Below are 17,810 nucleotides of genomic sequence, written 5' to 3' on the forward strand. Positions count from 1 at the left end.
AAATTCGAAACATTTTGTTACTTAGAGATTGAATTGAAACCAAAATCAAAACTTAAAAACTAAAGGTGTAATATATCGGAATTTAGGAAAAAAAAATTATTTTTTCTCTAAATAAACAATTATTTCCCAAGTAATTTTCATAATAATATTTCAAAAAAAAAAAATGTCGTAAGCAATAGTTTGCATGACGTAGGCAGACAAAAGTCTTCCTCTCCCCCACAAGATTTCTCTATTTATATGAGATTCTCACCCTCTTCCATTTCCCAAACACACACTCACCAAAAAAATTTCCTTCTTCCTTTTCCCACTCTCCAACACTAATTTCTCTCTCCTCCCTCCATTTTCTCTCTCTACAAAATTAAAATAAATATTTTTAAACCAAAAAAAAAAAAATTATGGCTTACGTGGCCAAGTGTACTAATTCTCCTCCAACTCCGATCAATGTTCCAAACCACTTATCTTTCTCCCCAATGTCTTCTTCCTCCGCCGCCGCCACCACCACCAATTTTGCTTCACCACCCACTTCTCAGCCGTCGTCTCCTCCGCTGTCTGCGGTAGTCCTCAGCCCCTGCGCCGCCTGTAAGATCCTCCGCCGCCGCTGCGTCGAGAAATGCGTTTTGGCTCCATATTTCCCTCCCACAGAGCCTCTTAAGTTCACCATTGCCCATAGAGTTTTTGGAGCTAGCAATATCATCAAGTTCTTGCAAGTATGTTCATATAGTTTATTTAATTTAATTATTTCACTTCTCCACTTTTTCTTATTATAAATTTTCTATTCATTTACTATAATAAAAATTAATTTAACCAAGAGATCCAGCTATTAAAATAAATTTACCCACATTTTGAAATGGTCTAACTTATCTTTCCATATTGGAATATTGACTCCCAATCTATCTTTTGAGATGAGGGTTTTTTTCTTTTTTAATAAAGAAAGAAAAAAGAAAATTTTATTTTTGTTTAGAGTTTAAGGTTAGGAGTAATCCTATGCATTAATTTTAGATGTAGTGGTAAATAATTTCTTTGGGTATTTCTAAATGTAAGAAAAATAAATAAGGGGTATGGTTGGATTTAACTTAAAATGGAAATGAATTGATTTGACTTAACTAGGATTTGACTTTTGATGGGACTTAATTAATTAATCCCGTAATTGATGGAACTTTGGTTTAATTAATTTTCCTTTTAGGTTAAATTGAGTATTTGTTGTTTAATAAAGATTTTGATAGGGATTGAAAAAGTTGTTTTATTTATTAAATCGAGAATTAGCGAGCATTTCTGTTTTCAATTAACTTTTTTGTAATTTATTGATTTGGATTTTTGATTTCAATGCTTATTTAATTGAGAATTAGAGCGGAAGATTTTATATTCAAAATTAGTATAGTATAATGTAATTTTTCTTTTTTAATTAATGTTGCTTTAAAATTTTATAGGAGCTTCCAGAATCTCAAAGAACAGATGCAGTGAGCAGCATGGTATACGAAGCAAACGCTCGACTGCGAGATCCAGTTTACGGTAGTGCAGGCGCGATTTGCCAGCTGCAAAAGCAGGTGAGCGAGCTACAAGCTCAACTAGCCAAGGCTAGGGCAGAGGTGGCTAATATGCAGCAACAACAAGCCAACTTACTAGCCTTGATTTGCATGGAAATGAGGCAGTCACCGGAACCTGTTTGGCCACCGCAACTTGTCGACACTACATGCTTTCTCGATGATGCCACCCTTAGCTCACCGTGGGAGCCACTCTGGACGTGATCTAGCCGTCTTGTTGGCATTCTTTTGCAATGATATTTAATTTGGATTAGAGAAAGATTTAAGTTAATTGTTATAGTAAAAAATATACTTTAAATATATATAAATAGTAATGTTGATGATGATAATAATGTTAATGATTTTAACTCAAATATGAAACGGAATCCAAGTATTTTTCCCCTATAATTGTAATCTTCTATGTTTCAATGGAGAGAGAAAAGGAAAAGGAGAGAACATGGAAGAGTTTAATTTGGACTTTTGGAGGGTGGTGGTTGTTTTCATTTAGAAGATTTGCTAAATTTTTTTTTTAATGAAAGCTCCTTTTGGGTAACCTAATTTTTGCCTTCTAAATTGGAATTATTATATGGTGAATTTTTCTTTTTCTTTTCATCCCTTTCTTCCATGCATATCTATAAAAATTTCCCATTATTACATCTCTCTTTCCTTTCTTGCTCCCTTTGTTCAATGCAAAGAAATAATAATAATACATTCAAATGAGGTAATAATGTAAGAAAAAAAGGTTAAGCTTCTCATAAATTATAAAAAAATGTAGTCTATTTTTTTATTATAATTGGAATTGGACCTATTTGTTTATTAAATATATTATTAAGGAAAAGATGGACCATACAAAAAAAAAATTAATTCATTTTTTTTTTGTTTCTTTTCTTTTTGAAATGAGATAGAAGAGTTGAACATGAGAGGAATAATTTTACCAAACTAATCTTTGCCAATCTATTTATTTCTATAGAATCAAAAAGAGTTCCTGGAAAGGAAATAAAACTGTCTTTTTGCAAAAGAAAAAGAAGAAACAAGATTAAAAAAACATCGGTCAATCCACATATGTATAAATAAAATTCACTTTTATCTAAGAAATATAATATGTCCGATTTTTTAGAATAAATTTGAGATATTGGAGATTCAAACTTAAAACATTGAAGAAATGAGTACATACTAACATTATTAAACGACTTATATGATCATGTAGCAACATGTTGGATCTGTACCAATAAATTGTAATATTATACTTTATTTCCCCTTTAGTTTAAGACAAGAGTGGTATGACTTATGGGTTTAATTCTTTATTAAATGTATAATAAATTATAAAATCAAATAAAAGCTACTAAGTAACATGTCAAGTTTTGGTATAGTCTTTGGCCCATAGAGTTGTAATTCTATCTTTATTTATTTCAACTTAAATAAATTTGGAAAAAAAAAAAGTTGCACCATAAATTGACTTCATTTGCAGCTTTTTCTCTTTTTTCTTTGTTGGAATCCTCTCTCGACTCTTGTTTCTTTCATTTTGGTCACATTTTTCAAACATCCAGAAGAAAGAAAGAAAAATAAAATAACCCCATTCAAGTGTTGAAAATTTATTGTCATCTTCTGTATATTAGTAGGACTAATTTAATCAATACAATAATTTTTTTAAGAAATTAAAAAAAATTATGAGTGGAGTATTAAGAATTATAATAATAAAAAATGAAATAAAAGTAATACGCCTTCATTAATTTCAATAGTCAAATGGTCGTAAACTTTATCCGTTCAAACTAATTAAGATTTAAATATTGTTAATCTTACAAGTTCTTAAGAGCTTCAATATTTCAGGGTTAAATAGTTTTGTTCTATTCTATGAAATTATTTGAGATGCATTAGTTGCGTAAATTGTCAATTGGTTTGGATATATATTCTCAATTTGGAGACTAAATATTTGTTTAAATCCTCTAATTTCACGTTTTGTTTTATAATATGTAGATGAGAAAATTGAACTTCGAAATTGATAGTATAAATTTTATGACAGTTAAACTATGTTCATGTTATCCAATTTCACGTGTTATTGAATAAAAAAAATGGATTTTTTTTTTAATTTAGAAATATGAAGCTAATGAGTTTATCAACCCTACATACGATTATAGGGTAAGGTACATCTATAGTTGCATTAAAAAAAAATCATATATAGTTTTCCTATTAGGTTATTAACTTGGATTTATATAACCCAAAACTCCCAACTATTCAAAAACTTTAATTATTTAAATAATGATAGATAGAAGAAAAAAAATAAAATAAATAAAAGGCTTGGCAGGTTTCAAGTTTGACTTAGTTTGTGCACTAAATTATTAGCAAAGTACTAGTATAAGGACAAATGGATTATAAATAAGTTTTAGTTCTTAAAATTTTATATTTGCTTTGTGATATTTAATAGGTCATTAAATTTGGAGAAGTATTTGATAGATTATTGTAATTTCAATTTTATGTTTAATATATTATTTAATATACTATTGATATATTTAATTTTTTTAAAAAATTAATGAATCAATTAGATATAAAATTAAACTGTGTCCAATAGAACTTTCAACTTTCAATTTGATGTCTGAATTTTTAAAACGTAAGTTAGTGATCTATTAGAAACAAAAATTGAAGGTTCAAATATCTATAGGATAAAAATTCAAATTGTTTGAAAATTTCAATTATTAGATACCTTTTAAGATCCACATACCTATTAGACACAAAATTGAAAGTTCATAAGTGTATTATAAATAATAAATTTATTAAAATTCAAAAATCAATTTTAAAGACTAAACTTGGAGTAACTTTTATATAGATTAAAATTTAACTATCCTAGGTTTCAAATTAAATATAATATAAATATTTGAAATTTCAATGTATACAAAGAGATCAATTTGAAAGCCTAAGCTTTGCTTTTTAGTAGTGATTATTGTACAAATATGGTTGAAGTGGAAGAAAAGAGGGAGGGAAAAACTAATCTATGGTTCAATGAATATATAATATTATATTAGTGGGGTGAAAATTATTATTATGTTGAGAGTGACTTAAGATGAAAGTGAAAAATAAATTAAAAATTCAATGGATTTGATGTTAATTAAAGTAGTATATTAGTGCATGAAAGATTTTTTCCATTACCATAGTAAAATATCCACTACTTTTCTCTAGGTTAAATATTCACTAACATAATTCAATAGGTTAATTAAAACATTAATATTCAAATCAATATTTTGAAACATTATTTTAAATTTAAATACTACTTTAGTCTCGTGACTTTCAACTTTACTCTCAAAATGACTATTTACCTCTATAATTACTTTTAAAAAATGGTCATGTTGACATCTCTTTGGAAAATATTAACATAAAGTTTGGAAAGAAAATGAGATATAAATGAAAATTAATGAGCTAATGAAAGTGTCACTTCTCAAAAGTATAGAAACCAAAATGAAGAATATTTTAAAGGTTTAAGAACCAAGTTGAACCAAAATTAAAAGTATAAGACCCAAATTAAATATTTTGAAAGATAAGACTAAATTGAACTAAAACTAAAAGTAGAGGAGACAACAATATAGTATTTAAAACATAAATTCAACTTAGTCTTTGTACTACCCAAAATGACCATTTTACTCTCTGAATATATCTTTTAAAAGTGGTCGTTTTAGTTTCTACTTGCAAAATTTAACATAAATTTTAGAAAGAAAATAAGATAAAAATGAAAATTGAACTTATATAATGTATTTTTAGTACTATATGCCAATTAGATGTAAAGTTCTTACGTTGAAATTGATTTTTTTCTTGTATAATATGTGAGATGAATCAAACTTTCGATCTCAAAGTCAATAACTTTACGGGAGTACTTTGCGTTAGGTTGGCTTTTAAATGTAAAATTCAAAACTCTATATTATGTCAATTATCTCTATGTCATGTTAAACACCTTAGAAGCCTTGGAAATTACTGTCAAATCTTAGAAACTATAATATAGAAATAATATTGGTACTCTATTATTATTTATTTTTTCCTAATTAATTATTATTTATTTTTTCCTAATTTTTTTACGCGAACTTAAGCACATAAATTATCATACCTTCAAGAAATTAATAATTTATGGACGAACAATAATTAAATAACGAAAGAATTTAAGCCAACACTCTTAAACTCGAGATGAGAAATTAAAATCCACCGACCTAATTTACCACTTTTTTTTTTTTTTTTTGAGTGTTCAAACTAATTTACCAGCTAAGTGAGTAATTAATGATAAGCCAATAAATTAACGCGTTTTTTATTTTTTTAAAGGAAATAACTAATAATGTCAGGAAATAAAGTTAAAAATTAAGTGTTTCTTTTTCTTTTTCTTTTTCCTATTTGAAGAAAGTTAAAATCAAGTTTGTAATTAAGCAAAGCACCAAAATTACCGATGTGTCGGCATCTTTCTAAAATATTTTGGAAAAATGTAAACAATTTATATTTTTTAAAAAGTTTTTTTGGCCAACATGTCGGCCCATCCCATGGCCAACCTTGTAACTAAATTCACGTCCACACATTGATAGAGATCTCCTATGTCAAAAAATTTTAGGACAAAAATAGTTTGTTTAATTATAAATTTGGTCCCTATGATTTGAAATAAGTAAAAATTTAGTCTTTATGATTTTAAAAATTTGAGTTTATGAGGTGGTGTTTGACCATTGAGTTAGTTATTATAGTTTATAGGTTATAGTCCTTATAGTTAGTCCATGATTATTATAGTCTTTGGACTAAATTCTAATTATAAACCATAGAGACTAAATTTTAATTATCTCTAAATCATATTTACCAAATTTATAATTTAATTAAAATAGTTTAATTTATAAATTTAAATGGATTGTATCGATTAAAACTACAAACTAATTGTATTTCTTTTAAAGTCAACCCATAGTTAAATCATCTAAATAAAATTAGATATATAAAAATGTAAGCATTGATGAATTTTAAGTGTTTAAATTGATTGAGAGCTTATGAAAGTTTAAAATTTTCATAGATACAATTATTAGTTAAGAGTATAAATGATTTTTTTTTTTAGAATTTATAAGTAAAATACAAAATATGAATAATGAATTACATCTGAATATGATAATTATGAAAAAGAAAGATATTGTTGTAGATTCCTTAGATATCAATTTTGGATGTATACCAAAAACAAAGACATCAATACTTCTCCTTTGATATTTTGTCATCTTTTAATATATTTTTTTTATTAGTGTGGTTTGTGATTGATGATGATATTTTATGAGTGTCTTATTTAAATTTAAAATAAAATAATTTCAATCAAACAGCCGTATAATTTAGAAAAATCATTTGAAGAGGCCGCCACAATGTGGTAGACTATTCTATACTCTTGAATATATGAAAGAGAATTCATAAAAGAAAAAATTATATATCAAATATGTATATTTGAATGTAAAATATATAGTTTCTAGATCTACAGCTATTAAGAACCCGACACAATTGTAGCCTCATTTAAGTAATTTTAATTTTAGATTTTGTAATTGATGGTAAAGTTTCAACGTATTCAATTTTAAAAAATAAAAAAACTTTTAATTGGTTTGTGTTGGTTTTTATTGATTTTTTTTTTTTTGGTAAATTGAATTTTTTTCCTTTCTTTTTCTTTGTTTTTTTTTAGAATATTTCTTTTCTTCCTTAAATTTCATCGCAATTATGTTTCTAATGGGATAGACGGTTTTTCTTTTTCTTTTCTTTTTTTTTTTTTTTAAATAAAATTATAAAATTTCCTTTTTTTTATTTTTAGAAATATTTGTTACTTTCCTTTAATCTTATAATCTGAAACATAAAAATAAGATCGTGATGTATGTAGTATTAGTACGTTATAATCTCTTTAATAACTATTTTATTTAAAGTTGTAAAAAGTAAAGATATTTAACAACATTCTGCTTATAATTATTAAAAATTCTTTTAAAGAAAAATTAACCACTTTTTCATGAAATAAAATAAAACAATAAATTTTGTTAAAGTTTCAAAATTTAGAAAAAATAATCAATTAACCGAAAAAATTGTAACTATTTTTTAAAAATTAAAATGACGGGACCGTCGTCCCCCCCCCCCCCCCCCCCCCCCCCCCCTCCCTTCCCCTATTTTCTTAATTCATTCATGGTCTAACAAAATTTTAAAATTTTCTCAATCATTCAAAATTTTCTATATTAAATGAGTCATTTTCAATATATTTTTTATTTAGAAAAAAAACTATAAAATTTTCTAATAAAAACGATAATTTCTTTTGTGCAAATATATAAATAAAATATTTAATCCTATAGTTCGTCTTTATAATTTAAAATTTAAATATTATAATAATATAGTCTAGTCTCCATCTTAAATATTACAGCATTCATAATCTATAAAATTAAGAAAATCATAAATATTAAAATAACTAATTCTATTAAAGTATGAAAAAATATGGATAGGAATTAGAAAATGACAAATTGGTGAGTTTTTTTTTTTTGAAGTATTATTATAAATTCACATTCACAAAATATCTATCTCTAAAAAATATATTAAAGTATGAAAAGTTTAGATGGAAATTAAAAAATGACTAATTAGAGGTGGTAGTTTTTTTAAAGTATAATAAATGAACTCACATTCACAAAAAGTCAACATGAATGGGAGTTAATTATATTCATCCGTAGTATCTCTAATCCTAATACATATATGCATATTTTAAATGCCGACGTAAGTGAAAAGGTCGAAGTCTCAGTTTTACAAGAATGTAGATATTGATGGATTTTTTTTTTTATAAAAATAATTAAATTAATATATAAAAAATTGTGCTTTTAAAACTAGTTTGTATACTTATTATTTATATTATATTTACATTAATGACATCCTATTACTTATTTTTTTACGATTTTTTAACAATATAAGGAAAATATCAATTGACTGCTCATGTCTATGTTGAACCCATGAAATGTGACAATATTGCTGAAAATATCGACATGTGATTTAATATCATATATATGACCGGGAAGTGAAGTATATTAAGACGTGCTAAAATAAGGAATTTACATATATATTTTTCTTTTAGAATGAAATGTATTACAAATAAATAAGAGGGAATATAATCTAGAATAATCTAAGTTAAAATGAGTTTAGTCTATAATTTATATGCACTTTATTGAAGTTTAGAGGTTTGATTCTTAGTATATAAAAGAAAAAAAAAAAACCTAAAATCTATACCGGAAGAAATTTCGAGATAGATCTAAGTCGGCACAAAAAAAAAATAAAATTATTGGGTAAATGATTTTTTTTAAAAGTTATATATATATATAGATATAGATATGAATTTGAATGGATTATTCAACAGCTCTTTGAGTCCAAAATTCAAAAGGACCAAATTAATGTGGTTTTCTTAAACAGATAAAAGTGAAGAAAGACTTTGGGGAAGTTACTTTGCAGCCACCTTAGACTTTTTTAAAAATGATGATGATAATAATAATAACAGTTTGTTCTATAGATTTTTCAACCACTTAATTACACAAAAAAAGAACTATATGTTAAAATAGAGAAGATATTGAACTCAAATAAACTCGCAAACTTTGGCCAAATGAGACAAATAGATGGTCTAGTTTATTAGGTAAAATGTTGAACGGCAAATGATTTTTCATATCTCTATACTTATATAACATTAATCATTTTTAAAACTATGAATACTAATGTTGAATATATATATATATATATATATATATATATAACACAATAATATTAATCACTGAATCAAGTCAAAATACCATTTTTTTAAAAAAGAATAAATAAAATGATTTTTTAAAATATTTCTAAAATATAGATATGTATACGATTTTTTTTCTTTTTCTTTTTCCTTTTTCTGAGAAAGAAGTAATTGCAAATACAATAGTTCATAAAATTATCGTTGACTTTTCACAATAATATATACATATATATATATATGTGGTGCATCATTGTTCATATATTTACTGCGGTTTTTTTAGTTTAACAAATTAAGTGGATCAAATTACCTCTAATTTTCTTTTTTTATTATCTACTTTTCACCAATTATTTTAAAAAACGAAGTTAAATTTGAAAACTAAAAAAAGTAGCTTTCAAAAAGTTGTTTTTATTTTTAAAATTTGACTAAAAATTCAAACATTGTATTTAAGAAAGATGCAAAATTGTGAATATTGATGAAATAGTCTTAATTTTAAAAAACAAAAACAAAAAACAAAAAACTAAAGGATTAAAATGGACCTTAAAATTTCTATTTTATTAAACGGCACCTCTAAAACTTAGATAAATGTCGTAATTTTAATTAATATTAACATTGAAAATTCATTAAAGAAAGTATTTTTCATGTTTTCAATGGTACAAATTTGATAAAATGTCATGGGAAAACAACATTAGAGATAGGATAAAAATTAAACAAATGGTAAAAATTACAACATTGAAATATGATAGTGACAAGTTTAGAAGTAAAAATTGATTTTCTTTTCCTTTTAGGATTTTATCTTAATCAAGCTAGTTTTAGTTACCCACATTGTTGATCGGAAACTACTACATACGCATGATCGTATTAGTAAGTGGTATCCTGAAATCCTTAGTGTCTATGTTTTTTACATTGGAAAGTTAAGTCTCGAGATCATTTATTCTTCGATCGTCCTTTTAACGTCTATCTAAGGAGATGTGCTCTTGTGAGGAAGGTATTCACATATGATATCTCATTGGGACTTAGAGCTTTACTAAATTTATCATATGAGTTAAAACAATCGGTTGAGGTGTAAGGTCTGTAGAGTAGTTTGATATACTGTTATTTATCAAATTTAGAGAGATGTGATTTTTGTATCCATGGGGCTATCTTACGGCCTTCCCAGGTGACAGATCAAATTGTATAGTTTAATATTTTTATCTATTGTTCAAAGTGCCTTGGAGCTTCTTTTTTCTTTTTCGTTGGCTCTTCTCTTTGAGACCTATTTACTTGAGTTGTGTGAAATTCTCTGTTGTGTTTTTGTTTTTACATCTCTTATAGTTGTGTTTCTGTTGTATTTTGACCTCAGATAGTGACAGTAAAGTTTCTTTTTCTTTATTGTAATTCAATAACTTTAATATCTATCTATCTATCTATCTATCTATCTATCTATCTATATATATAATGAACCAGATGATGTTTGAACTCCATGACCTTAATGGGTCTTCTCATTTTCAAGTCTATATCATACTAATCAAGTAAAAATTGTGAGGCTAATTAATCAAGTTAGTCTACCAACTCTATAAATTGAAATCCCATTTTAAAAATAAATATAAAAAATGCTGCCTTTTCCGCAGTATACCATATAATAAGAAGAAAAAAATAAACAATTTCCTTTTTATCACTTACTTTGACTTCCTTGTCAATGTTGGTCTTGTTCTTGCATTGCATGTTCTTGATGTCAAACTAATCAATCTCCCCTTTCTCTTTGTAATGTGAAAGCTTTGAAATATTGAAAGAATGAATAATTAATGGATGTATTAATTTGGAGTGTTCATATATATTTATTTAGAAAGAAAGGAAAAAGAAATATAAAAAGAAGGGGTGTGTGAAAATGGAGTTTGTTCATCTTTTTCAGTTAGCAGCTTATGAATGAGAAACATAGAAAGTTGTAATTAATTTAATGGTGGGAAAATTGAAGTCTTTCATTTATGTATCAACTTTTTTCCTTACTTAGATCTACAATTAATGTAAAAAAAAAAAAATGTCAAAGAAAATGACTATTTCCCTTTCATTTTAGTTTGGTGGTCAACCTTATATTTTGGGATTTTGTTATGGTTGTAGCACACACATTAATTATAGGGAAAATATTTGGGCTCAATAATAAATTTGGTACTTGCTTTTGATAAGGTTCATTTATGTCGAGAATAAAACTATTAATGTTATATATATGTGTGTGTATGAATGAATGATAGTGTAAAATCTTTAAAATGATAATTAGAAATGTGGAGATAAGCATAGTTAATTTAGTATAATAATCATTTTAAGGATTCACTCTTTTCTTTTTTTCCTTTTTGTTTTAGAATTAATTTTTAACCGCAACAATCGATTGAGAGGCGATGAAAATAAATTTATATGTTTTTTCTAATATAATAAAGATAAAAAGATTTGAACCATAGATCTTTTAATACATTTGTATGTCAGTTGAGTTACATGCTTTGATAATAAGATTATAAGTTTGGAGGTGTATAAAATTAATTATTATCATTATTATTATTATTTATAAAAAAAAATTGAGTGTAAAGTAGAGACATCTTCCCTTCTATTCTCATTAAATGAAAACACACCATGCAATTAAAAGTTAATCAAATTTATCCCAAAGTAAAAAATGGTAAGAATACTGTAACTCAATATTGAAAGAAAAAAAAAACCCATAAGAAGATAAAATTTTAGAAAGAAAAAAAGGGCACAAATATTAAGAATAAAAATTAAATCACTGAATATAAAGTACAAATTTTGTCATATACCTTTCATAGAATAATAATATTATCATATTGTTTATACTATGTCTAGAACATTGTTTAACCTTTGATATAGTCTTTCATATAGCACTATTAGAGAATGTAATATTGCCTTTTATCCTTATAAAACAAAGTTTATTTTTTATTTTTCTGAAATTTAGAAAACAGACTTTATAGAGTATGAAAAGCTTTCAAGTTCCAATATGAACCCTCCAAAAAAGAAGAAGAAAAATCAATGGCTGCAAATTGCAAATAGGCTGTCTCTATTGTACTTTCTAAGTGTGCTTTGCTTTATTTGGTCTAAAAGGTGTTATATAATTACATCTCAATATTTGATCTTCATGAACTTAAGATTATGAAAATAAATATGATGAAAAATAAGGAAAGTTATTACTATCAAATCATTCATTTTTTTTAAAGGATAATCAAAACATTTTGAATATGTAAGTACACATTTGGCAGGTTCCAAAACTCAATTTATTGTATTCAACTTTGCAAATCATCTGTTTAAAAATAAATAAATAAAAAAATAAAGGGTAATATTGAAGCACTCATCCCTATGATTCTCTTTTCCATCACTTATACCAAAAAAATAATTAAAATATTTCAAACAATAAATAAGAAATAATTTGTCACATGTCAATTTATGATAAGACAATTAAGTGAAATGCACAAAAATAAGTACGTCCTGAATGCACTTAAGTATTTTTTAAAAATAAAAACTTATGTAAATGAAATTGTGTTAGCATAAATTCTTTATATCTATATTGAATAGATAAACCCTAGGATTATTCATGTCAAATTGTCAAAAATAATATACCGGATTTCATTGCAAAATTGATGATAGCTTCAAGATGATAATGGATGACTATGGTCTTCCTCAACCAAAACTTCGAATGCCTTTAGTGGGATCTCTCTCTAGATGGGATTAAGAAAGACTGCTTATTATTTTGGTATATCGGGGACCATAGCCCTAAGGTCTATTTATATACTAGTTCAATTAGGGTTCCCATTAAACCCTAATTAACTAGGAATGTGCTTCTATCCATTAAGTCCATACTCAATTAGGAATCTAGGGCCTTAATTAATTAGAACACATAATAAGGCCCAATCTAATAAAATAACCCAAAGTGATAAATTATTAATCCACATACATAGCTCATACTTTAATTAAACATATTATTATTTAAATATGTCTAACAAATTGAACTTAAACATATGAGTTAAACAATAGAAGATATGGACTTGCAGTTTTAACATTGGGAGGACCAAAAGGTTTTAGAAAATACACAATTATTCTATAAATATTATCCAAGATTACAACTAACCATCAAAATTGAAAATTGAACATTAATTTTGTTATTGTTGATGTCAAAAAATGGATCAATCGTAAATTTATATTATGGAAAAAAAAATAGTCCAAATACTTGCAAGACAAAGAAATTGAGCTTCGGTATGGTGTCAAGCCACACATACTCTGACACTCAAGTCAGTCTCGGGTTTGTGAGTAACTTGTCAGTAAAAAATAGTAGGACGTTTTAGGCACACCTTTAACCAATGGCTTTGGTCATTTATATAGGATAGTAAAATGTAACTAATATTCAGGCTCGTAATTGCCCATCTCATAAATTTTGGTATTGCTAATTTAATATTCGTTGGACGATTACACCATTACTGCAACGGATGCTGAAGTGTACCATGCACTCAAATTCTCCACATTTTCTTTATGGCATGTTCGTTGTGAATCTAGACTAGCTTTAAACTCAATCGCTTCAAGGTTTCTCATAGGTCCTTTGAGCTCCATTGGGCTCTCCTCAGGGGTTCTCTGAGCTAAGCTCCTCATGGGTCTTCTGATCTCTCTTTAGGCTTCTCATGGGTCCACTAAACTTACTCTAAGCTCCATATGAGTCCTTTGAGCTCTTTCTCAACTCCCCATGAGTCTACTAAACTCACTCTAAGCTCCCCATGGGTCAATTGAACTCCACTAAGCTCTCTCCAAGAGTCCTTAAAGCTCTATCAAGCTCTCCTAATGGGTCCCTTGAGCCCATTAGGCTTTTATCTTGGGACCATTGAACTCCACTAATGTAAACCCCTAAACCTATTTTACTAGTTATTCATGTTTAAGTCCCCTTAATTGCATGTTTAAATATCCTAATTATGTATTTAAATTCTTATAAGCGTGTGGTTATAGTGTTTGTAGTAGTGAAAATTATATGGAGGTTATAATGAGTATGCGTGTGAGGTAAAAATGAGGAAAAATTTCTAAGTTTTGAAAAGGGGTGCTCTCGGGTCGTAAAGTGTTGAAAATGTCCTAGAACTCGCAGTTCGTAATCATGAAAACATATTCTATTTATCAATAAAAGTATTATTGAAGAATATATTAAATAAAAGTGTTATTGAAATTGAAATTTCATTATGATATAAAATCCAATAAATTAATCTATGGCTATAGTATGACATATTGTGATTTTATGTAGAGACATAAAAGGGGATCAAGTTATAGTATATAACCAAAAAGGTTTATAAGTATATGGATAAGATTGGGTACCTCGTCTTGGGGATACTATAGATGTGGCCTACTTTGTATATTGATACAAACAATGTGGTCCCAAAATCGTTCGTATGGAGACATGCAAGTGGAGACATGCAAGTGGAGGCATCCTATGTAAAAGAGTTTTGCATAAGACCGGACCATGAAATAGTCACTTTTTCTTTACAACGACCGTTTACTATTAAAATTGACTATTTCAATTCAATGACCAAGGGTAACTTGATCTTAATCTTTAGCTGACTATGAACTCCTATTAATTTGGGATTATCCTTTGATCTATATAGGTGAGAGTAGTGATGGAACCCAAATTGAAGGGAACCTTGAGCAGAAGCGGATCATCCCAAACACCATTGTTTAAATAAATTAATTTTTACAGAAAAGAAAGAACAAGATATGCATTTACATAAATTACAACATGCTAAGTTAAAAGAAACTTAGGGTTTCAGAAACTCTTACCTTTGAAGACTTTCTTTAAGTATCCCTTGATCAAGATCCGAACACTACCACGACGGCTCCTCGGTATTCTCAGACAGAGAACCCATGAGTGGTGAGCTTTGGCTATTTTGGAATGAGGGAATTTTTTAGTCGAGAGGAGGAAGAGTTGAGGTTGTTCACCAACAATTCAAAACTTACAGAACCACTTCTATTTTTCACATAGTGTGTCTAACGAAGAAGGAGACCCTCTCATTTCTTTACAAAAGCCAAAAATACAGCAACCACCCACTTACATGAGTGAAGAGAAAAGAGGAGGAGGGAATTGTAATCCTCTCCCTTATTTAAATTAAAATAACAAATAATATATATATAAAATGATAACTATATATATATATATATATATATATATATATATATTAAATTATATATTATATCAAAAATAACATATAATCTATGTTTTAATATTGTTTCATTTACAATATATACTATAGATTCTTTTCTTTCTCATATGGCATTTAGTATAAATCACATTTATATTAAATTTAACAATTATGAATCCAATTCATATAATTAATATTTGAATCATATTCAAATATTTATTTTCTCTCACTAAAGCTATAATATATCAAATGTTGGGATTAGTGTCCTAATTCTCCCAGAGTCTCGTTGTTTGTAATGATACACATTGTTTAATGAATAAAATAAATGTTATTTCATTATGGCATTTACTCTTATCCAATAAACAAAACTCCTTGATTATCTTATGTGAACTTAAGCATGTATATGTGATATACAAGTAGATCATGCCTTAAGTGATAACCTAAATAAGTCTGTAGTATAAGGATTAAGGTTGGATACCTGATCCTGGTGACACTACGGAAAGCCCACTTTGTAGAGGTTTGCAAGTGTTGTAAACATTACAGATGGTAGATCCTAACCATTCATGTGGAGACGTACGAGCGGGGGTGTCTTATACAAAGAGTTTATATAAGACCGGACCACGAGATGACTAGACTCTATATATAACATCGTTGATACTAGAGACTTACATCTCACCTAAACGACCACAGGTGACACGACCTCAATCCTAAGTGTTTTGGGAATTTCTGCCTTTGAGGGCGGTCCTTTGATTAGTATGGGTGAGAGTGGCCAGATTGCCAACTTTTAACATGCCTACCTTTTTGGAAACTTGTCTGATTTGGGAGCTGGGAACTCAATCCACAAGATGGAATTTACTTCTTTCTCGAAGCAGGGATAAGTAGAGAGATCGCTCCCTTAAGGGCTGATTCCGGGGCTTAAACATAGTGGCCACAACTTCTCTTTGGAAGAGAGGACTTAGTCATAGTAGGACTATAACTTATGTTCATTAGAGGGATCAGTGGTACTTAAGGAGTTAGATGTAATTATAGGGGCATAACAGTTATTGGCCAAGCTGTACTTACGAGCGATCTGTGAAGGGTTTCCGCACTGCTGATTAGTTAAGATGGATACATAATATATCTGTGGTAAGGAGAGTTTAGCTTTCGGTCTTTAGTGGAGTGCCTGACAGTTAACGGATGGTGGATCCCGTGAATAAAGAGTTTAGTCGGTTATTCACGTACCGTTGGAGCTTCGAGCTACAGGTCTATAAGGTCCTCTTGGTAGCTCAATGGATTCAGTTGAGGATGAGTTCTTGGTGTTGATTTGAAATATTAAAATTGATAAAAGGTAATTCGATTATATATGATATGATCGGTATGATGTATGAGTTACATCTAGTGGAGGATTTATGTAAATGAAATTTACATTAAGTACCATGGAATGGAAAAAGAGCTATGGTTTATATGTTTCATGAGATGAAATATTAAAACTATAGGTTATAAATATAGTATGATAAGTTGGATATCATTTATATTTATAATAATATTAATTATTGGATAATTAATTCTTTTTCTCTAATAATCAATTGAGTAGGAGGTGGTGGTTTCATGGTAACCGTGAGATAAAAGGAAAATTGTTTTCCTAATTTTAGAAAGTTTTTACAAAAGTTGCAAAAGTTGTTGAAGTTTAAGATTTTATGAATTTTCTCTCGGAAAATAATCTCACGGAACGGTAAGTTGTCAAGTAAATAGGATTTACTAAGCGACAACTTAGAGCAAGCTAAACGATCGTGTAGTGTTTGTAGGCGACATACATGCAACTAAGTGATGAGCTAAACAATCGTTTAGCTTTTGCTAGATGGTCGCTTAGCTTTTTCTAAACGATTGCGCATCGACCTATACGATAGGTTCAGTTTTCTCCCACTTGCTCAATCGTTTACACGATTGTTGTATCCTCCATCTTCTATCTTAAGCCAAGTTCACACAGAGCCCACCCTCTGGATTCTCACACCGAGAATACCAAGGTAGCCTTCTTGGTGGTGTCATACTCAACTCGACACCGTTGAGGTTCTATGGAGGTTGTTCATGCTGTTGGGGTGTTCGTGACCGAGGTGATCGCTGAGTTCGAATGCATAGTGTTCGTGCTGTGTAGTGGTCGTGTTGTTTGAGCGTTTGAGGTTGCTGTGTTCGAGCGTTCGTGATCAAGGACCTTGGCGATGAGTCTACAAATGTGTGTAGATTTCTCCTTGATTATTTGTTGTATCATGCTGTAATTTATGTAATGAATGCATAATCGTACATTTGTGTTTATGACTATAATTTGTAAAGTTCATATATGATTGTAATTTAGAATGATCTTTCCGTTGCTCATAGAAATCCTCGTGATCGATTTCTTTCATCAAATACATTATAATAATTGTATCACTATAATTAAAATAACTTAATTATATCATATATAAT

General features: G+C 28.1%; 1 protein-coding gene across 1 annotated transcript; it reads left to right on the forward strand.

Moving 5' to 3' along the window:
• Positions 1–278: 278 nt before the first annotated feature.
• Positions 279–1,928, forward strand: LOC120081845 (LOB domain-containing protein 1-like). Its single transcript, XM_039037020.2, has 2 exons — positions 279–707; positions 1,428–1,928. Exons 1-2 carry the CDS (start codon positions 396–398, stop codon positions 1,743–1,745), a joined length of 630 nt encoding a protein of 209 aa, XP_038892948.1. The 5' UTR covers positions 279–395; the 3' UTR covers positions 1,746–1,928.
• Positions 1,929–17,810: the final 15,882 nt, after the last annotated feature.

This window comes from Benincasa hispida, chromosome 7 (genome assembly GCF_027475165.1).
Source record: "Benincasa hispida cultivar pf3 chromosome 7, pf3_genome.v1.1, whole genome shotgun sequence".
NCBI classification, from domain to species: Eukaryota; Viridiplantae; Streptophyta; class Magnoliopsida; order Cucurbitales; family Cucurbitaceae; genus Benincasa; species Benincasa hispida.

Excerpts from the sequence above, each read along its gene's own strand:
- LOC120081845 (XM_039037020.2), top strand. The coding sequence starts at position 396 with ATGGCTTACGTGGCCAAGTGTACTAATTCTCCTCCAACTCCGATCAAT. Across the intron at positions 708-1,427 it reads ATATCATCAAGTTCTTGCAA|GAGCTTCCAGAATCTCAAAG; the intron begins GTATGTTCATAT and ends AAAATTTTATAG.